This window comes from Poromitra crassiceps, assembly GCF_964638095.1.
Source record: "Poromitra crassiceps genome assembly, chromosome: 2".
Taxonomy (NCBI): Eukaryota; Metazoa; Chordata; class Actinopteri; order Beryciformes; family Melamphaidae; genus Poromitra; species Poromitra crassiceps.
The window spans coordinates 70795475-70818085 of record NC_139624.1 but is presented as its reverse complement, the minus strand read 5'-3'; the positions used below and the strand labels follow the sequence as shown (position 1 = coordinate 70818085).

The 22611-nt window shown below is 44.2% G+C and overlaps 1 protein-coding gene across 1 annotated transcript in view; it reads left to right on the top strand.

The window, feature by feature from the left end:
- Window positions 1-21827, top strand: part of cpa6 (carboxypeptidase A6) — a gene marked incomplete at both ends in the record, with an annotated part of 46500 nt that extends 24673 nt beyond the window's left edge. The window contains 8 exons of the mRNA XM_083651812.1: window positions 1975-2095; window positions 4416-4511; window positions 4639-4743; window positions 10288-10398; window positions 10954-11044; window positions 20345-20547; window positions 20882-20966; window positions 21610-21827. Coding sequence (XP_083507938.1) covers window positions 1975-2095; window positions 4416-4511; window positions 4639-4743; window positions 10288-10398; window positions 10954-11044; window positions 20345-20547; window positions 20882-20966; window positions 21610-21827 — 1030 coding nt within the window. The remainder of the gene's footprint in view (window positions 1-1974; window positions 2096-4415; window positions 4512-4638; window positions 4744-10287; window positions 10399-10953; window positions 11045-20344; window positions 20548-20881; window positions 20967-21609) is intronic.
- Window positions 21828-22611: the final 784 nt, after the last annotated feature.

Genomic DNA, 22611 nt, shown 5'->3' with positions numbered 1-22611 from the left:
TTGCACATGATTTGTATGTGTGTCTGGAAACAGTGGTTTGAAAATACAAGTTAGACTGTGTTTGTTTGCAAATTGTGAAGAGTGCATTTGTAGAAAATTACACCATAAAACAGCGGTACAATAGTGTCAAAACTCTGAAAACAAATGCGAAACAATCTACAAACAGAAATTCTGGTTTTGAAATACAAGTCACTGAATTCTATTTGTGGATCATGATGTGTGTGTTTGTGAATTTTAAATATATTTGTGAGTTGTGTTTCACATTTGTGGATCATGGTGTGTGTGTTTGTGGATTTTAAATATATTTGTGAGTTGGGTTTCACATTTGTGGATCGTGTTATGTGTTTACAGATTGTACTATCTATTTGTGAATCATAATCTGTCCATTTACAGCTGATCTGACACCATTTTACCCCCATAGACTAGTTGCTGGTGACGCCACCCCGAATAGAAAATGAAAACATGTCATCTGTTGTAGGTTGGAGTCAGTGTGAGGTGGAGTGGTATAGGATCTGAGCAGACCTGAGACAAGTTTATGACCAGATAGTGACGGCCATTATTATGGTGTTGACTCATTTACATTGAAAAAAAAAGGGTTCTATAAAAACCTCCATTATGTTTTTATCTTGAACACCAGGAACACATGTTGTTGTCAGGTTTACAGTATCTCATCAACATCTACATAATGTTTTTTTCATTGTGTTATCATCCATGGTTATTACATGGATGATGGATAATACTTCAATATATAATCAACAAATAATACATTCCTCAATGATTTCTAAAATTTTCCTTTCCTTTATGATGTGATACTTGCCATACCATTATTTAAATGAGATGAGCTGTCACCTGGTGAGGGACTCTCTGCCAGTGATACGCAACCTTGCTCACTCAGGAGCCACAATGACAACAAATGTTCTTTGCAAAAGCCACACTCCCCTTTTATTTATTTTATTTATTTTATTTATTTTATTTATTTTATTTATTTTATTTATTTTATTTATTTATTTTTTAAAGTAGGACTTAAAAGAGCCACAACTGCCCATACAGGAGCCGCATGTGGCTCTCTAGAGCCTCGGGTTGAGTATCAATGCGTTAATTAACAGTTAATTAACACTGGCAACAGATTATATTGACAACCCTTGTACGTATAAGTCCTATGTAAATTATGTAATTCATTGACATTTAACTTTTCCCTGTAACCATAACCATATGCAATTATTTTCTTGTATTACCTAGAAATCCAACTAAAATTGACAGCGGTGGAATGTAAACCTTCATCTTTGAGGGATATTCTAAATCTCACAATGTTTATTGTTTAATTGGGGAATTCTGAGTGAGCAATCAATAAAAATGCTACCATGTTTCTCGCTTTACCTGTTAATCTGCAAGTTAGGGTTGTTATTATTAACAAGGAAACCGTGACCTGCTGTAAAAATGTATTGAAATAATATGTGATCAATTCAATAACTTTCAAAATATAATAGACCATAATGTAGGCTATATAACTACAGGCTTACACTGTGCATTTGTAGGCTTAGAGGCTACTATGTTCATAATGTCAATATCTGTCAACTTTCTTTCCTTAAATCAGGTCAAAGTCATTGTTGTGGGCTTGAAGCATGCTTATGATAAGGACAAGGGTACATACACAAACACTTATGTTTGCAGGCAAATGTCATGAAGTCACCAAGGACGTTTTTTCTTTTGCTCCCATGAGAAAACATCAGCAATGAAACATGTATTTAGATGTATTCATCAGAATCACATTGGGCCAAATCAGCGCTCAATGTATTAAATAGACATGTAAAAGGAGATAGACAGTGAAAATCTAAATGATAAATCAGTATTCTTTAGGGAGCATGGGTGGTTTAGCCGACATTCCCTCAGTGACTCCACTTACACAGTCAGATGTTACTGGTGGGTTTGCTGTGATTGTGCCCATTATAACGCTGTCATCTCGGCCCTCCGCAGGGTGTTCATCTCAAATCTCCAGAAGGAAATTGAGAAGCAGACGGGATATCGCTCCTCTCGCAAGCGGAGGTCAGAGACTCAGTATGACTACGAGGTTTACCACTCTCTGGAAGAGGTAGATGTGAAGCCCGCCATCTACCCATCTCTCCCTCTCTCTCCCCCCCATCTCTCTCTCTCTCTTATGCACACAAAAGTAAACAAGCATGCTCTCTAAGGGACTCTCAAACTACCAATGACTCCGTTCCACTGCCCACTGCAGGCGGGTTCACATGCATTCCACACACAGATACACTGACCACTGCAGGTGGGCTGACATGCATTCCATACACAGATACACTGCCTACTGCAGGTGGGCTCACATGCATTCCATACACAGATACACTGCCCACTGCAGGTGGGCTCACATGCATTCCATACACAGATACACTGCCCACTGCAGGTGGGCTCACATGCATTCCATACACAGATACACTGCCCACTGCTCACATGTATTCCACACACACATACACTGACCACTGCAGGTGGGCTGACATGCATTCCATACACAGATACACTGCCTACTGCAGGTGGGCTCACATGCATTCCATACACAGATACACTGCCTACTGTAGGTGGGCTCACATGCATTCCATACACAGATACACTGACCACTGCAGGTGGGCTGACATGCATTGCACACACACATACACTGCCTACTGCAGGTGGGCTCACATGCATTCCATACACAGATACACTGCCCACTGCAGGTGGGCTCACATGCATTCCATACACAGATACACTGCCTACTGCAGGTGGGCTCACATGCATTCCACACACACATACACTGCCTACTGCAGGTGGGCTCACATGCATTCCATACACAGATACACTGCCTACTGTAGGTGGGCTCACATGCATTCCATACACAGATACACTGACCACTGCAGGTGGGCTGACATGCATTGCACACACACATACACTGCCTACTGCAGGTGGGCTCACATGCATTCCATACACAGATACACTGCCTACTGCAGGTGGGCTCACATGCATTCCATACACAGATACACTGCCTACTGCAGGTGGGCTCACATGCATTCCACACACACATACACTGCCTACTGCAGGTGGGCTGACATGCATTGCACACACAGATACACTGCCCACTGCAGGTGGGCTGACATGCATTGCACACACACATACACTGCCTACTGCAGGTGGGCTGACATGCATTCCACACACACATACACTGCCCACTGCAGGTGGGCTGACATGCATTGCACACACAGATACACTGCCCACTGCAGGTGGGCTCACATGCATTCCACACACAGATAGGGGGATCCTGGCAGCCTTTCAACAAGACTCTACAAACCCTTCATTACCCTGCGCTTTGAACCTCTCCACTGTGGAACACACACACACGCACGCACACACACACACACACACACACACACACACACGCTCGCGCAGAGATGCAGACAAAGACACACAACTTTTCAAGTTGTTGCTCCCAACTTGTGGAATGTCCTCCCCTTATCGTTGCGATCCCTAGACTCTGAAAAGGTTTTATTCGGGCAGGCTTTCTGTTAGCCTGCGCTCATTAGTTTGTTTCTTTTGATTTGCTTTAGTTTTGCACGCTACCTCCTCTTTTCTTTAATCAAGTTTTTCCCCCCTGAAATTTTTCTCCCCAATTGTACTTGGCCAATTCCCCCTGCTGTCCCGGTTATTGCTCCACCCCCTCTGCCGATCTGGGGAGAGTTGTAGACTAACACCTGCTTCCTCTGGTACATGTGCAGTCGCCAGCTCTTTTCACCTGACAGCGAGCAGTTTCATCAGCAGGACATAGCGCATGGGAGCATCACGCTGTACCCCCCCCCAGTTCCCCTCCCACCGATCGACCAGAGGAGGCACTAGTGCAACGTCCAGGACACATACCCCTAATCCGACCAAGCCATAGGCAACACAGGGGTGTTGCTGTCTGTTGTTCCTGTTTGTAATGCTGTGCTGTCTGTTGTTCCTGTTTGTAAGGCTGTGCTGTCTGTTTTTCCTGTTTGTAAGGCTGTGCTGCCTGTTGTTATTGCTATTTTGAATATTGTAAACTTTACAAGTAAAGCAAAGCACTGTGATTCTGTATATGAGAAAGGTGCTATACAAATAAAACTTTGCTTAATTACACCCACACATACGCACATTGCACACACACACCCGCGCAGGTGCACATACACACACGCGCACACAAACATAGCTCAGAAATATTTTCACTCCATCAAGCTTTGATCCAAAATGACTTCTGATTGGCTGGAGGATGAGTTTGATGAGATGAAAACACCACTCTAAAATGATGGAATATACAGAGAAATCAACAACAATCAGTTGTTCTATTCTCTGCGTTTTACAAAGATCTCCTCATATGACTGTCCTCCCTCTGCCTTGTGTGTTGTTCTGTCCTTAAGATCCAGAGCTGGATGTTTGAGATGAACAGAACCCAGCCAGACCTGGTGGACATGTTCTCTGTAGGGAAGTCCTACGAGGGGAGGCCTCTCTACGTGCTTCAGGTAGGAGAGAAGGGATGAGAGCAAGGATACAGACATCATGCAGCTGACATCAAGTCAAACACACGGACACGTGTCATGCATGCTCAAGCTACCCTGAAATTGACTGACAGCGTTTGTCTCTTGTCAGCTAGGAAAGAGAAGCCGTCCCCAGAAGAAGGCTGTGTGGATCGACTGCGGCGTCCATGCCAGGGAGTGGATAGGCCCCGCCTTCTGCCAGTGGTTTGTCAAAGAGGTACGCCTCTTGCTTTTCTAGTCTCTCTTATCTCATCTGTTTTTCTTTTCCAAAACTATTTGAGTTTCAGAGTTATTAGTACCATAGCAAATGAATGCACATGTTCAAAGTCTCCTAACATGAACACATATCTTGCTAAACGCCGCCTGAATGATGGCCTATAGCGAGCAGTCTGCAATTTGCGGTCTCGAGGGGCTTCAACAGCTGTTGGCTTGTCTTGCACAGTTATGCCGATACTTACGATTGGCCTTTCTTGTTCAGATGTTGAACATAACCCAGACGTTTACACGAGTTCCATCGCACTCTTAAAGTCTGAGTCAGTGCCCTGTGAAGCGAGGACGGGATAAGACCAGAGCCAGACAGGAACTCAAAAACACTTTAATCGTTTGTTTCATCCTACTTAGGTACCAGATGGATGGGGTTTGCGACCTAGAACAATAATACCTAGGACAATATGCCAATGAGTGCCCCGAAAGTCAAAACAATCACATCATCAAAGAAAGTGATTGAATATCAATTTAGTACACTTTGGTACACCTCAAATGTCAGGTGCTCCAAATACTAAGAATGATCAAACTACCATTTCTTGGTACAAAAGCCCCCTTCGACTCCAATTAACAGAATTAACTCGTAAGAAATAGTATGAAATAGAATACACTTTGCTTCACCGGGACCCCCTGGGAGTGAACACACACACACACACCTCTCCAGGCTTCCTCTGATACATGTGCAGTCGCCAGCCGCTTCTTTTCACCTGACAGCGAAGAGTTTCACCGGCAGGACATAGCACATGGTGAGGATCACGGTATTCCCCCCAGTTCCCCTCCCCAGAGGTACCGCTACCGGGAGTTGAACCCGGGTCTCCGCGGTGGTAGGTGAGTGCGTTTACCTCGACACTAGCCAGACACCCCCAGTAAGCCGGTGGTTCTTCAAATGAGATGCCATGTGACATTAGATTCTTCTGAAGCCAGAAACTCAAATACATGAGCACCTTCTTCTGTTAGCTTGATCCAAGCTCAGTGTGCACAGCTCTTACTGTAACATCATTAGGCTGTGACAAAGAGCGCTGGATTAGTGGGGGAACTCTTCAAAGAAAGACAACCTAGAAAGCCAGGAGGGAAGAGGAAGAGAAAGAGACACGCACAAAGAGACAGGAAATCACAGACAGACATCAAATAAAACTGTATAAGGGGGAAGAAGCCCAAAGATGAAAAAAAAAAGACAAAGTGAAAGATGCTTTAAGTTTAGTTGGATCAAATAAGTGCCCTCTTAATAATGTGACTCCACAGTGGTGTAATAACTGAGATTGGCCACTGGAGGTCAGGGTGCAGTCTCTGATTAAAGCCAAAGGCACATTAACCTTGGCCGGACTGCTTACAGAGCAGGTATTAGACAAATTGCCCCCGTGACCAGATCTCCTCTTCCCAATCCCCTTAAACTAGTCTGAATATGAACCTATTGTAGACATGTATCTAAAGGAAACCATGACAGCAAACATGCATAAGCTTATACTAGTCTGAACCTATTGTAGACATGTATCTAAAGGAAACCATGACAACAAACATGCATAAGCTTATACTAGTCTGAATATGAACCTATTGTAGACATGTATCTAAAGGAAACCATGACAGCAAACATGCATAAGCTTATACTAGTCTGAATATGAACCTATTGTAGACATGTATCTAAAGGAAACCATGACAGCAAACATGCATAAGCCTTATACTAGTCTGAATATGAACCTATTGTTTGTAGACATGTGTCTAAAGGAAACCATGACAGCAAACATGCATAAGCCTTATACTAGTCTGAATATGAACCTATTGTTTGTAGACATGTGTCTAAAGGAAACCATGACAGCAAACATGCATAAGCTTATACTAGTCTGAATATGAACCTATTGTAGACATGTGTCTAAAGGAAACCATGACAGCAAACATGCATAAGCCTTATACTAGTCTGAATATGAACCTATTGTAGACATGTGTCTAAAGGAAACCATGACAGCAAACATGCATAAGCCTTATACTAGTCTGAATATGAACCTATTGTAGACATGAATCTAAAGGAAACTATGACAGCAAACATGCATAAGCCTTACTAGTCTGAATATGAACCTATTGTAGACATGAATCTAAAGGAAACCATGACAGCAAACATGCATAAGCCTTATACTAGTCTGAATATGAACCTATTGTAGACATGTATCTAAAGGAAACCATGACAGCAAACATGCATAAGCTTATACTAGTCTGAATATGAACCTATTGTAGACATGTGTCTAAAGGAAACCATGACAGCAAACATGCATAAGCTTATACTAGTCTGAATATGAACCTATTGTAGACATGTGTCTAAAGGAAACCATGACAGCAAACATGCATAAGCCTTATACTAGTCTGAATATGAACCTATTGTAGACATGTATCTAAAGGAAACCATGACAGCAAACATGCATAAGCCTTATACTAGTCTGAATATGAACCTATTGTAGACATGTGTCTAAAGGAAACCATGACAGCAAACATGCATAAGCCTTATACTAGTCTGAATATGAACCTATTGTAGACATGTATCTAAAGGAAACCATGACAGCAAACATGCATAAGCCTTATACTAGTCTGAATATGAACCTATTGTAGACATGTGTCTAAAGGAAACCATGACAGCAAACATGCATAAGCCTTATACTAGTCTGAATATGAACCTATTGTAGACATGTGTCTAAAGGAAACCATGACAGCAAACATGCATAAGCCTTATACTAGTCTGAATTAGGGATGTTCATTTCATCGAAAATCGGGGAAAATTAACGATCAATTATCGATTATCGATCATATTAATAATAATAAATATATATATATATATATATATATATATATATTTTTTTTTTACAAAATGAATGCCTATGGCACAAAATACGAAAGACAACGTGTTCTCCTCAATGAACTCTTTATTTCAATGTGTCTCCTCTCCAACACTCTGCTGTCCCCGGCGCATGCCGGTGTGAATTCCCCATGTTTAAAACAGTTTTGTTGGCACAAAGGCCTGTGCCCAGCCAGAAAACTAGAGACTATATGAAGCTCCACCTCACGTTAGTCAGCTGTGCAATGGAGTGGGGCGAGGAGGAACGAATTCCACCCAAACCTAGTCTGCAAAAAAAAAAAATCGATAACTGATGAACATCCCTAGTCTGAATATGAACCTATTATAGACATGTGTCTAAAGGAAACCATGACAGCAAACATGCATACGCTTGCAAAATGATGGACATCTTAGCACCAATTTTCATGTACTTTCAAATGTAATTGTTGTATTACACTAATAGCAGTTTTGCCCAACAAAAAAACAATGAGGTGGCACCATTGTCACATCTTGGGGAAACACAAAATGCTCAGCTTTGAAAGTTTCATCATCTATTCAAACCTAACGCTTAATTTTCAATGCCTGCATCGCCACGCTCCTTCCTCTTTTAATGATTAGGTTGTAAGACACCAGCAGACCAGTAGAATTAACACACGGGCTTCTACAAACGCAGACTGTCGTGTCCCGATGTGTAAAACCTCGTTTGGACAATCGGTTTTCTCTGTTAAAGGAGCAAAACTATGGAACAGTGACAGTCTACGTACTGGACTGAAAACACAACATGATTTTAATGTTTTTAACAGGGGTATTAAGTCATGGTTAAAAGAGAAACAACTGTGTTCTCACACTTAATACCCTTAGACCTCTGGTGGTACTCTGTGTATTATGTCTGTATTGTGTGTACATCGTGTGTACATTGTGCGTACTGTATTGTATGTACATCCTTGGATATTTGTATGTATAGCTTTACTCATGTGGTTTTATATTTGATTATGTTTCTTTTTGGGCCTAACCACTGGTGAAAGTGGGCCGGAACCGTCCGGAGCTCAGTTCCGTTAAGAAATTCTGTGCCTGAACGGCGTTCCTGGAAGACACGCAGCTGCTGTCAATCAAAATCCGATTGCTGCAGAAGCAATCACGATTGCATAATTTCCAACAAGGAAACACATCTGTGCTGACGTTATGTCGTTAGGGTAACATAAACAACAGTAGTCTCTCTCATAAATTGCTTCTAAATTGTTCCAATGCAGTGTTTTAGACCTGTGGTTTTAATCCGTGCTGTGTAGGCTATAAGCATGATGCTGCTGCTGCAACTCGGCTATCTGTCTGTCCATACTGCGTTATTTCGAAACTCACATAGGTTAAGGCAAAACCACGCCCTGTGCCTGCCTACGCAGCAGTCAAGCGCAGGGATTGGCCAGGAGCAAGTCTTTTGTCTTCTTTTGACAGCTCGAATCTCCCACACCACAAACACTGCACAGCACGCAGCCCAGCGATTTCATGAACCAACTGAATTGCTCTTGATAGCGGACATTGAAATGAATTATGGTCACATACCTTCCTAGCTAATGAAAACGTAATACAAGCTTTTAACGCATTTCCCACACCACAAACACTGCGCCCAGCCCAGCGATTTTACTAGGCCTAACCAAATTGCTCTTGATAGCCGACATTGAAAATAAATTACTGTAATATTAACGCTAATGAAAATGTAACACAAGCTTTGAACACACAATCGATTTTTAAACATATTTATTTCAAAACATCATTGTAAAATTCAGGGCTTTAGCCAAAGCTTCAATAACAGAGCTCAGCTGACAGTTGAACTTGCAAATGAAAAATATAAAAAATAAAAAATAAAAAATACAATAGGCTACAGCACATAGGCATAGCTTCTTCTTTTTTTGGCACAGCTATTCATTCCCCCCAGTCCAGCCGTTTGTTCCAGGCCAGTGAAGTCCCAACAATCTACAAAAACATGCAATAATATAAAATCATAGATAAAAAGTTGAATCATACACAATCAATAAACCCAAAAGTAAATGGTTAGCCTTCCCAATGGCCAGCAGCATCTGTTATTCTGGCCTCATAATAAGCACTGAGGCGGGTGGTCAGAAAGTCAAATAACTGCAACAACACCAACAACTACAGCACGGCTGCAATGAGGATATATTATTGAAAGACAAAATCCTACATCGCACCAAAGCATACAATGTAGCCTACCGCGGTTATTCATAATAGTTCACACAGGAGAGAAACAATTTAATTGTTCAGTGTGTGGTAAATGTTTTGGTCAAAAAGGAGAGTTGAAATCACACATGATAGTCCACATAGGAGAGTATGTTGTTGTAATGTTTAAATAGGCCTAAATAATTCACTATACATATTGTCAAGTGTTTCTAATTTCTACACCATACAGGCATTCAAAAAATGGACGTGTGTGTTCAGGGATGCATGAAGCTGGGGGCGGGAGGAGGACAATATGAAACGATGAAGGTTGGGGTAGTATAGTTCCTGTAAGAAATTCAAACCACTTTCACCCCTGGGCCTAACCTAGCCTAGCCTAGCCTAACCTAACCTAACCTAACCTAACCTAACCTAACCTAACCTAACCTAACCTAACCCTTTGGGAAGTGAAAATTAAACTGCAATTTAAATGTTGTATTATTATCATCGTAGGCCCTCAACTCCTACCAGTATGACTCTGTGATGAGACGGCTGCTGAACCAGCTCAACTTCTACATCATGCCAGTCTTCAACGTGGACGGATACCATTTCAGTTGGACCACAGTACTGTAACTTCTTTGGCATAGTTCTACTTCTTCTATGCACCACACAGACTCCATGCCAATATGACGACTGCCAGCCCATTTTCAAATAGCAAGAAACTGTATTTTTTTTTCTTGGAGGGGAAAAACCGTTTTAGACCCTTTTAAGTATTCTGCTGCTGTGCAGATTGCTCGGCCAACAAATCAAGTTGCAACTCTGAGAGAAGCTCTCATTTGATTCAAACGGAGCAAACACTGGTATCTCATTACTCCTGCCCACAGTGTTAGAATATTGTCAAATCCTGAAGAATCTCTCAGCTCTGCATCCGCATGCATCATCACTCACATTGCAATATTGCAATATTCAGCAAAGGGAGAGCAATTTACTTTTGAGTCATTATCATGCAGTCCTATTAAAGCATAAACATCCTGCCAGACAAGCCATAGTTCTGGTTTCAGTTATTGGCCCTCTGTTCAAACAAGTAGAGTGTGTATGTCTTAAGTTATTAGATGCTCCACAGCATTGAGTCCAACACCTACTGGACATGGGCTGACGGTGCCGTTTAATCTCTGTTAGGATCGATTCTGGAGGAAAACCCGATCCAAAAACCACAAGTACCACTGCCGAGGTGTGGACGCTAACAGGAACTGGAAAGTAAAGTGGTGTGGTGAGTTTTGATAACACTCAACTAACAGAGAGGAAGGGAAGGAGACGAATTGAACAGAATTAAGTCTTGCTTCCTCTCTCTCTCTCTCTCTCTCTCTCTCTCTCTCTCTCTCTCTCTCTCTCTCCCCCACACACAGACACACATGCTGCTTCCTGTCAAGGCATTTGTTATCTGTTGCTATTGTGTGTCAGTATTTCTAATGAGTGTTGAGCTGGAAACATGCTACAAGGTTAGCCTCCACTTAGAGCCTTGCCGACGGCAGCTACACCTATATACTGTACTACTCCAACGTCAGCTTGATGAGGGGTCCCAGGGGGAGCAAAATGAGTCAATTGTGTCATTTCACTAGGATTTCAATGACTAGAAGTTAGTCCAATGAGAGAATGTACTGCATATACTTGGTCATAGCTTTCACTCTCTCCTGTTACCTCCCCATCTACATTATATTATACTTGCGCTGTTCATGTCGGCTACGTCGAGTCACATTTTTGGGGAGCTGCACGCCAGCCGCAGGTGTAGCCCTCTGCGCATACGGTGAGGGCTTTCATCGTAGCATGTTTTCTGCATAAGCTGTGAATTAAATAACGTCTTGTGTGCTGACAACAATCACTGTTTGGTGTCATTCAGTCTCTGGAGGGGGGGTCCTGCTAAGTCATCAGCAGTCTGGGAGACATTTTTAACCACGCCGCTGGACCAGCGGTCCGCGCCGGGGTCATAAGATGGAAAAGTCAGGACAGTCACTCACTCACTCACTCAGTCAGTCATGGACGTTTAGTGAGTTTAGTGGGGAAATGGCCATAGTGAGGGATAGGAAGGTGCTAGAGAGTCAGGATTCGAGGGGTGGGTAGGAATAGTGGCTAGGGGGATATGGGTGGTATTTGGAGGGAGTGCCATGGTCTAAAAGGGTTGTGCTTGTTATGGTACAGAGAGAGAGTGGCGAGGTGACAAAGACAGCCAGAGGCCCTATAGACCAGTGTTTCTCAGTTGGGACCCAAAAGTGGGTCGCGGGCCGTTTTGAGTGGGTCACGGATGTGTGCATGAGAGAAAAAAAAAGTTCTTCTACTCATTGAGGATGCTGGCATCCACAGCCAACATGACTGTCTTTCAGAGGCTGTAGGCTCATTTTTAAAGCCAGATTGAAGGTACTGGTACCATATAAAACTAGAAGACCTAAGGCATCCATTGGTACCAACATGCCATGCTAGCTTGTTGCAAAGGGCCCTAAATGATGATACAAAATTAGGCTAAATTCTGAAAATTGGGTCGCGACTTGATGACTAAGGAAAAATGTGGGTCGTGAGGCTAGATCAGTTGAGAACCACTGCTATAGACCATGATCATGTCCTGTGGCAGAAGCTGTGGCTGCGGTTTTCCTATCTGATTCCACTGTAACTCCACCCCCTCCACCCCCCTCCTCCCCCAAAAGGAAAATGAGCTTACAGACTATTTGTTTCCTCTAACCTTGTGCTACTTCCCTACCTCCATGGGTCATGTGCTGTCTACATATGGCACGCTGCCCAAACTGTAAGGAGCTTTTCTCCACCGAGACCCCCTGGGAGTGAAAACACACACTCTCACACACACACACACACACACACACACACACACACACACACACACACACACACACACACACGCACACACTCTGCAAACCCCTTGCTGTGTGCGCACAATGCTGCGCTGTATTGATTATGATAGTTAGCACAGGATAATTGTAGGGCAGTACAACATATCTGGCAGTAATGTATCATGTGTAGGTAGGTGGCAGAGAAAGATACAGTATTTGTGCAAATAAATTATGAAATCCATAGAAATGTTGTTATCAGGAGAATATTATGGCATTAAAAATACAATATGACCAGATGGATATGACCACAGCTTCTAGTGGGTTTGCACAGGATTTAAAATAACCTCAGATTATTTTCAGCCTGACTGAAATTCCTGCTCATTAACTTGTGGTTTTTGACCAGTGTGTTTGTTCTATATATAAATATACCACTCATTTCTCTAGAAGATTTTCATATGCAAACATCAATGTAGTCTAATGTTTGGGGCTGCACTGCAAAAAAATCTTAACAAGTCAATTCATCAAATATTGAATCTTATAATAATAATATTTCCCGGCTTAAAACAAGAATCCTCTTGAATCAAGTGTGAGTGGAGTGATCTATCTTGCTTCCACAAAATTAAAATAGAATGATCTCAGCCCACCTGCAAATGACTTGATACATTATTATTAGTATCATTATTATGATTATTATTATGCAGTGTGTTCTCTGCTAAGAGAGGCAAGGCTGAGCAAGTTCATCCTTGCAGATCACGCCCAGTTTTGTCCTGTAGGTTGTTGGATGTTTATTTTTGCATCATTCAAGGACACACACATGTTCATTGTTGTGAGCACAATAAATGCTAATGTAATCTGTTAGAGGGAGAAAAGGGCACAGTGTGCTTGGCATAGCTCCAAACAGTGTGCGTGTGTATATATATGTATGTACTGTACAGTATATGTATACACACACACACACACACACACACACACACACACACACACACACACACACACACACACACACACACACACACACACACACACACACACACACACAAACACACACACATGTACATACTGTGTATAAACTTCTATATACTGTGGATAAACTTATGTGTAGTCGTAGACTGAATTTCAATCATGGAAGACCAAATAAGGCATTAACACATTGACTGCCAGCCCTTTTTTCAATGCTGTAGGTAGGTTCTGCCAGGTTTTTTTTTGAGGATTCTGGCTCATTTTACAAGAGCCAAGGATTCTTTTCTGTTAAGACTTCGTGAACACCAATCATCTAAAAAGAACTAATAGAATGTGTGCTTTCTCTGTCTAAAAGAGTTAGTTTGTAGAGTTAGTAGTTATGTAGATATTAGCCGTTGAGTACAGCATGGTTTCAGAGATTTTCAGAGAGTTTTGAGATAAATGGATTTTTAGAACCACCTCACGTGCCTGTGATTATGGGTGCCCTTGGGCAAGTCTGTATACTGTATTGTGTGTGTGTGTGTGTGTGTGTGTGAGTGTGTGTGTGTGTGTGTGTGTGTGTGTGTGTCTCCAAACTCCTCCCTCCGTCTGTGCTGCTGCTGCTGGCTCCTGCTGGCGCTCTCGGGCAGTCTGGATTACTCGTTCGTTCGTTTCTTGAGGTGTCGGCTGAGAGCTTTGAAGAAGCTTTTGCGATTCTGGTCTTATTTATGCGCAGAGGTACTTGAGGGTGTGTGTGTGCGCGCGCGCGCGCGCGTGTGTGTGTGTGTGTGTGTGTGTGTGTGAAATCGAAAGAGTTTTCGCCCAGCTATTTCCTTGAAAATTAGAATGGCTTTCTCCCGCGGACCCGTGGCTGTTTTTTGCTCGGCTTTCTCTCTGTCTGGAGCACTGTCGCCACTTAGTGGTCGGTAAAATAGATTATACACATTCTCTTCCTCCAATAGTGGTATAGGAGACGTAAAAGGGGTTGATCGATGTCCCACCGTCAAAAAAAAAAAATGTTTATGTAAGCCGAGATATCTCGTCCTTGGCACTCAACGGTTGGATTATGTAAGCCGAGATATCTCGTCCTTGGCACTCAACGTGTTAATAGAGCACCCCATGCTGTCATACCCCTCAGCCCAAATGACGTCACTAAATGACGTCACCATCTCCGACGTCACCTTCTCCATGACGTCACCTTTGCAGTGTGACGTCAGTTGCCCAAATGACATCAGTTATGACATCATAAATGACATCAGTTATGACATCATAAATGACATCAGTTATGACATCATAAATGCCCTTCTCCTGGTACTATATAAAGCCCCCATCACCACAGCTTAAATCACACTTGTGCAGTCATCACTCACCTTGTGTCAGCATCACGCATTCATCCAGCATCTCCAGAGCAAAAAGCTTCATTCAGTCCATCATCATGTCTGAGTCTGAAGACGAGCAGCAAAGGGTCAACTCTGCCGTGGACGCCTTCCTCCAGAGCACGATCAACGCCCCGGCCAGCCCCGGGCAAATCTCCAATCCCCAGGCTTCATCTTCGGCGTCACAAGGGACGCTCCTCTCACCAGGGGCCGCAGCCGCAAAAGGAGATCCAGCGCCACGGAGGTCCAAGTCGTCTCGCCCGGATCTCAGTCCGCATAGCACTCCGGAGGCCGTGGCCGCGGCAAAAGAGCCAAGATCCCCTGATTGCAACGATTTCATCACTGGTCGGGTCCCTCATCGATGCCCGGCTGAGGACGCTCGGGAGCCCCACGCTCCCCACAGCAGCAGCCCAATCAGCACCGCCCCAGGTTTCAGGCTTGTATCCCCCCTTTTCAGCCGGCATCTCTTCCGTGATATCAGCCCAGCCAGCCCCGCTTCAAATCCAGGTGTGTGCGCCGCACTCATTGCAGGCCGGGTGCCAATCCCTGAGCAACTCTGCCCTGTTGCATACGGCCGCTTCCCTCTCCCGTGTCCAATCGGGTATTATCAAACATGCATTTAGTCCCTGGTTTCAGTCAACGTTGCGGCAATGCTGCTGCACTCATTTCAGGCCGGGTGCCAATCCCTGAGCAACTCTGTCCCCGTTGCCCGCGGCCACATCCCTCTCCCGTGTCCAATCGGGTTTTTAACAACATGCCTCTAGTCCCAGTTTCCAGTCAACCTTTTCTTTTCATAGCATGTTTCCTCTCTTATGCATCCAATCCATCGATCCAATCCCAGTCATTTAGATAAAGTATAACCCTTGTAAACTTTTTCCGGCCTATGCTGAGTAGCGCGCTAGCTACCTGGCTAGCCACCGGCCTTCCATACTATACTGCGCATGCGCGTGGCTGGTTTAGCGTTGTCAGTGTTGCCAGATGGCAAATGTTGAATTATCGTACCAGAGGGTCAAAATTATCGTTTTTGGAGTGAAATTATCGTACGCCCCCTCCCCAGCGCGGCGCGCCTTGGCGCGCCTATATCGGGGGGGGGCTGCGGCTGACCACAGGCTACTTTTTGGACTTGGCATGATTTTTCAACACTGTGATCTCAGCCTGCGTTGCAACAACAACAAAACACCCTGCACGTATTGGCTGCAAATACGTTGTTTGAAGAGATGATTGTATAAACAGATAGAGTGATAGACGTAGGATTCGTCTAAGTGTCACAAAATGATGAAATTATCGTACATTTGGGGGATTTTGGGATTATTGATCGTACATCGTACAGAGGTCGAAATTATCGTACAAATACGATAATTATCGTACGTCTGGCAACGCTGAGCGTTGTATTAGGTCGGTCCGTCTCCCGTTGCTTGCTTTCAGGCAAAATGGCGATAATCATCAGTTCTGCTGTTGCCTGTCCTTCAGGCCAAAAATGGCTTCTTGTTCAATTTAATTCAATGCTCCTATCTGTCACAGCTGCATGTGGTTCTGGCTTCAGCATATGCTTGAATTAAGTTTTTTTGGGGGGTATTCTAGAGGTGAAAGGTTGCAGAAAAGAGGCACCATGAGTTCCCTACTTTCTCCCAGTAGGGAATCGCTCTTCCTCTACGAGATTTACTCTGGTATTGCAAACGTATACGAAGCTACAGTCTCGATCATAAACAAAAGGTGCTCCTCCCAGTCCACCATGGCTTTAATGTGCAGTGCAGCATCACCCGGCTTTCTGTTATGCATAACTTGTCAGGTCAGCAGAGCTCATTCCCCGGTCATGGCGCAGTAGATTCAGCAGAGCACATCCCTGGTCACAGCACAGTGGCTACAGCAGAGCATATCCCGGTCACAGCAGTGGCTCAGCAGAGCATATCCCTGGTCACAGCACAGTGGCTTCAGCAGAGCTCCTCCCTGGTCACAGCACAGTGGCTTCAGCAAAGCATATCCCTGGTCACAGCACAGTGGCTTCAGCAGAGCTCCTCCCTGGTCACAGCACAGTGGCTTCAGCAAAGCTTCAGCAAAACTTATCCAAAAGCCTATCCAAATATCTAAATGTCCGTTTTACTCTCTTCTTTTCTTTTCTTTTCCTGTCAACCATTTTATGTGAAGCACTTTGAATTGCCTCTGCGTATGAAATGTGCTATACAAATAAACTTGACTTGACTTGACTTATCCCCGGTCATAGCACAGTGGCTTCAGCAAAGCATACCCCCGGTCACAGCACAGTGGCTTCAGCAAAGCATATCCCCGGTCACAGCACAGTGGCTTCAGCAGAGCACCACCTTGCCTCATCCAAACAGTGCACGAGAGTCGCCATAGTTCCTGCCTCAATTCAGAGCTTTCCAGGGTGAATCCAGTTTTCCAGTTCCATGTCAAAGGCGTCCCTCTAGCTGGGGAAAAAACCTCCGGGCCCTCATCATCTCTCGAATTCCTGGGCATTAATCTTGACACCAAGCTTATGCAAGCTCCCTCCCCCTCGAGAAATTGTCACGCATCCACGAAATAGCCCAGTCCTATTCAGCAGCCAGCCACATTTCAAAACGAGACCTTCTGTCTCTGCTCGGCCACCTGAATTTTGCCATGCACATTATTCCCCAAGGGAGGTCATTCATTTCCAGGCTGCTCGATTTAGCATCTTCAGTCCCCAGCCTCCTTGACTCAGTTACCCTCAATGAGGGAGGCCGAGCCGATCTCAAATTCTGGGCACACCTCTTAGAAAATTGGAACGGAATCTCATTTTTCTATGACGAAATCGTCTCATCTGCCGACGACTTAAAACTTTTCACAGATGCAGCACATTCACTGCTCCCCCTCCTGCTGGACGTCAAAACTAATCAAAAAGGACATGGCACGAAAACCGTGTGTCTCCACAGGCAGTCTCTGCCTCAACTGAACTAAATCCACTGTACAACAGCTCAGCCGAGGGTGCGGGTGCAACTCTCCCAAAGTGACAGTACACGACTGTCAAAACAAATGAAAAAGGCCCATAATAGACATAGACACGCAACTTAAAGTCAAATCCAAGGGGAAAACGTACTTATTAACAATGGTCAGCCCACCTTTAATATTCCAAATGTCAAAATGCACAAATCAGAACGTGCATCTATTAGGAATAGAACAGATAGATAGGAAAACTATGAGAAAAATATCAAGCCAATCTTTGCCTCATACAATTTGGGATAAAGTAAGTGCACAACTAAAGAATATAACATTATGTCTACCCATTTTTAGACATTTTCATGCTATAATAATATAATGCTAAAGGTTAAATATTGCATCTTTAAGCCATTGCTGGCTATGCTCATGCAGGTTGTTGCGACCTTGGTCATTACTGACCTTAAAAATGCAGGTCATCGCTGACCTTTTTTCTTTTGGGGGGGTCCTCCCTTCAACAACTGGGCTGCTGTCTTCATCAGCCTATGCGTCCTACATCCATCCAGAGCAAGCTGCTATATTATCAGCCCAAATATGCCTCCTTCCATGATTGGTAGGAAGTATTAATGCATTTCATTGGTGGTGGTCTTCTCTCCCAATCCCCGTTTGGTGCCCATGCCGGGCAATTTGCATATAACCCCATAAGTGTCCTTGCCATTGCTTAACCTCAGTCAGCCCACGTCCTGACAATTTGCACAACCCATTATCCCTGCATTCTGCTTAAACATCAGTCAGCCCATGTCCTGACAAGTCAGCCCCCGTCCTGACAATTTGCTCAACCCATTATCTCTGCATTCTGTTTAAACCTGTCAGCCCACGTCCTGAGAAGTCAGTCCACATCCTGACAACTTGCTCAACCCATTATCCCTGCATCCTGCTTAAACTTCAGTCAGCCCACGTCCTGACAAGTCAGCCAATGTCCTGACAAATCTGCATAACCCATCATTCCGGCATTTGCATAAACCTCAATCAGCCCTTGGCCCCCTTTTCCTCATCTCTCCCCATCATCACATGACAAGATCCTGGTTCATCCTTCACTTCAAGACCACACTCCAGAAATACAACATCCCTGCAGAGAACTATTCCAGTCACTCCTTCAGGATCGGAGCAGCCACATCAGCAGCCATGCAGGGGGTGTCCTCCGCCTCCCTTCAACAACTGGGGCGCTGGTCCTCATCAGCCTATGCATCCTACATTCGTCCAGAGCAAGACGCCATATTATCAGCCTAAAGATCCCTCCTTCCATGACTAAAGAGGCAACAAGCACTTCGTTGGTGGTGATCAAACTCTCCTTTTCTCTTCAATGCGCCCATGCCCGGGCTATCCACATCCACTCCCTTGCATCCCCGCTTTGCCTTAAAAAACCCCGGTCAGCCCCTCATCTCCCGGCATGCATAAATTCTCCCCCTGTCAGCCCACGACCTGACTAAAGCATACCCCAGGCGAGCTCCATGACCCCCGTTTTCACTCTCCCAGTTCCTGAAATAACTTTAAATTCCTTTGGGGGATGTCCTATCTCATACAGCACCGACGCCCTCTCTCATAAGCAAGAGGAGCGTCACATCATGGAGTCATACGCCATACTCAAACCGTCTATTCTGATTCAATAAAGTTTGTTAAAATTATATTAAGAGTTACTCATGATTGAAGTGTAGTCGTAGACTGAATTTCAATCATGGAAGACCAAATAAGGCATTAATAGAGCACCCCATGCTGTCATACCCCTCAACCCAAATGACGTCACTAAATGACGTCACCATCTCCGACGTCACCTTCTCCATGACGTCACCTTTGCAGTGTGACGTCAGTTGCCCAAATTACATCAGTTATGACATCATAAATGACATCAGTTATGACATCATAAATGCCCTTCTCCTGGTACTATATAAAGCCCCCATCACCACAGCTTAAATCACACTTGTGCAGTCATCACTCACCTTGTGTCAGCATCACGCATTCATCCAGCATCTCCAGAGCAAAAAGCTTCATCCCACCACCTCCCCAGATCACCACCAATGTCATGACTCCTGTTGGAAACAAATCCCCTTAGGGGGGATGTCCTATCTCATACAGCACCGACGCCCTCTCTCATAAGCAAGAGGAGCGTCACATCATGGAGTCATACGCCATACTCAAACCGTCTATTCTGATTCAATAAAGTTTGTTAAAATTATATTAAGAGTCTCTCATGATTGAAATGTGTATTGAAGCTGGATTGCGTCGTCCAGACTAAAGTATTCAGATCACAATGTGCACCTGATCACTTTCATATAGGATTCTGAAGATCCAATGTGAGCAGAATATTATTTTTGTGAGTCAAGATCTATCATTTTAATGTGCCCTGATGTGATCGGATATAATGTGATATGAACCGAACTCTAGGCTCACCGAAGCCTTTGAGCGAACTCAACTGTTCTCCTCTCCCCTTCCCCTCTCCCCCTCGCCCAGATGAGGGCGCCTCCTCTCACCCCTGTGACGACACCTACTGCGGACCCTTCCCCGAGTCTGAACCGGAAGTTAAGGCGGTCGCCAAGTTCCTGCGCAAGCACAAGAAGCGCGTCAAAGCCTACATCTCCATTCACGCCTACGCCCAAATGCTGCTCTACCCATATTCCTACAAGTACGCCACCATCCCCAACTTCAGCTGCGTGGTAAGGGATCCACTGCTGAGCCAAACTGATACCAAAACTGTTTTTTTGTTTGTTTTTTGTGATCAACTTTTTATTGACATCATTCATTCAATACAGGTACATGACATTATTGATAGACATTAGCCAGGATGCATGAGCCCTCTTCCCACCCGCCCACTCATATCACCCACCCAATACCCATCAGAACGTGTGATGAAAGACATCAGTTTTGTTTACCACAAAACAAAAAATAAATAAAAAATAAAATAAAAGAAGAAATAAAAACCAAACCGTTCATTTTTTAGGGGAAATGGTATTTGTCACACTAAGCTGGCCACGTGCTTTCCCTTCCCAGGAGTCAGCAGCTCATAACGCGGTGACAGCCCTGTACTCTGCCTATGGAGTGCGGTACAGATACGGACCTGCCTCCACCACTCTGTGTGAGTGCCACCTTTCCTCCTCATTCTGGGCAGGAGTTTCAGATCAATGCATGAGATGTCAATGTTATTGTAGATGTAATAATGCCAACAGGAATGACTTCAGATTCAGATTCCCCCCCCCCTCGTTTTCTCCCCAATTACTCGGGTCAACTCCCCCTGCTGCCCCGGTCGTTGCTCCACCATGGTGCTAGTTGTAGACTAGCACCATGCTTCCTCCAATACATGTGCAGTCGCCATCCGCTTCTTTTCACCCGACAGCGAGGAGTTTCACCGGGAAGGACATAGCACGTGGGAGGATCACGCTATTCCCCCCCAGTTCCCCTCCCCCCCTGACTGACCAGCGGAGGCACTAATGCAGTGACCAGGACACATACGGGTTTCCCACCCGCAGACGCGGCAAATTGTGCCTGTATGGACGCGGACCAGCAAGCCGGAGATGACACGGGGGTTCGAACCTGCGACCCTCGTGTTGGTAGGCAGGGAATCTAGCACTGCACTACCCGGACACCCAGATTCACTTACAATTGAGGCTGTTTATTTTCAGACTTTGTTGCTATGTGTATTTCTGCATGCAAGCGGCCAGTGGGTCATATTTATGCATCAAAATAATAATCCTAAGGTTTTTCTTCCTTTCTTCCCACAGATGTCAGCTCAGGCAGCTCTATGGACTGGGCTTACAGGAATGGAATCTCGTATGCCTTTGCGTTTGAGTTGAGGGACACAGGTTACTTTGGCTTCCTCCTGCCTGAAGCCCTGATTAACCCAACCTGCACTGAGACGATGAGGGCCGTGAAGGCCATCGCTTCAGGGGTACTGAAGAAGTGTGAGCCCACAGACCGGGACACTTTTCCATATATATGAGCGTACAGTACAGTACAGTACAGTACAGTACAGGTCACTGGCTCCACCTTGTTCAGCTGCTCATTCTGACGCCTCATATTTCTCCCAGATATGATCAGGCCAAGAGCTGAAAAGGACTAATGTGTTTTTTTAGGTTTTCTTTTCAGATGTGATATGGATGAACTATGATGGTGTTTTTTATGCCAAAAAAACAGATTCTGCTTAGGATAAAGCTTAAGTTGAGGAAACAGGTATATTCCACACGCTGCCAACAAACAAAATGGCTGGGATGAAAGAAAGCTAGTCAAAAATAATCAACTTTATTACAACACTTCAAGGTTCAAAGGCAAAAGAGGAGAGGAGACGATTCAGCTCACTGCGATCTTCACTTCACAACACACATGACTGTATGTATATAACTCGTTAACTCTACTCGGTGAAGTGGGCAGATTGGAAGGTCTGGACCCAGGCAAGTATATATGAAGAGTTCATTTGCAAAAACAGGTATCTCCGTTTGGATTTTTTATCATTTTATTTTATATATTGATGTATTTATACTGTAATTCATTCATTTTTGGGGAATTTGTATTATCAATCATAACTAAACATATTCATCTGGTAATTTTCACATAAATCACCTCAATAATGTTTTCTATGTGCACTCCAGGGAGTATCAAACAGATGTTGTTTGTTAATTTTAAGAATGGCGTTTACCTGTTTTTGCAAATGAACTCTTCATATGCAGAAATGAACTTTCTGCTATACCACCTAGTACATGGTCAATCCACCTAATAGAATAAAGCTC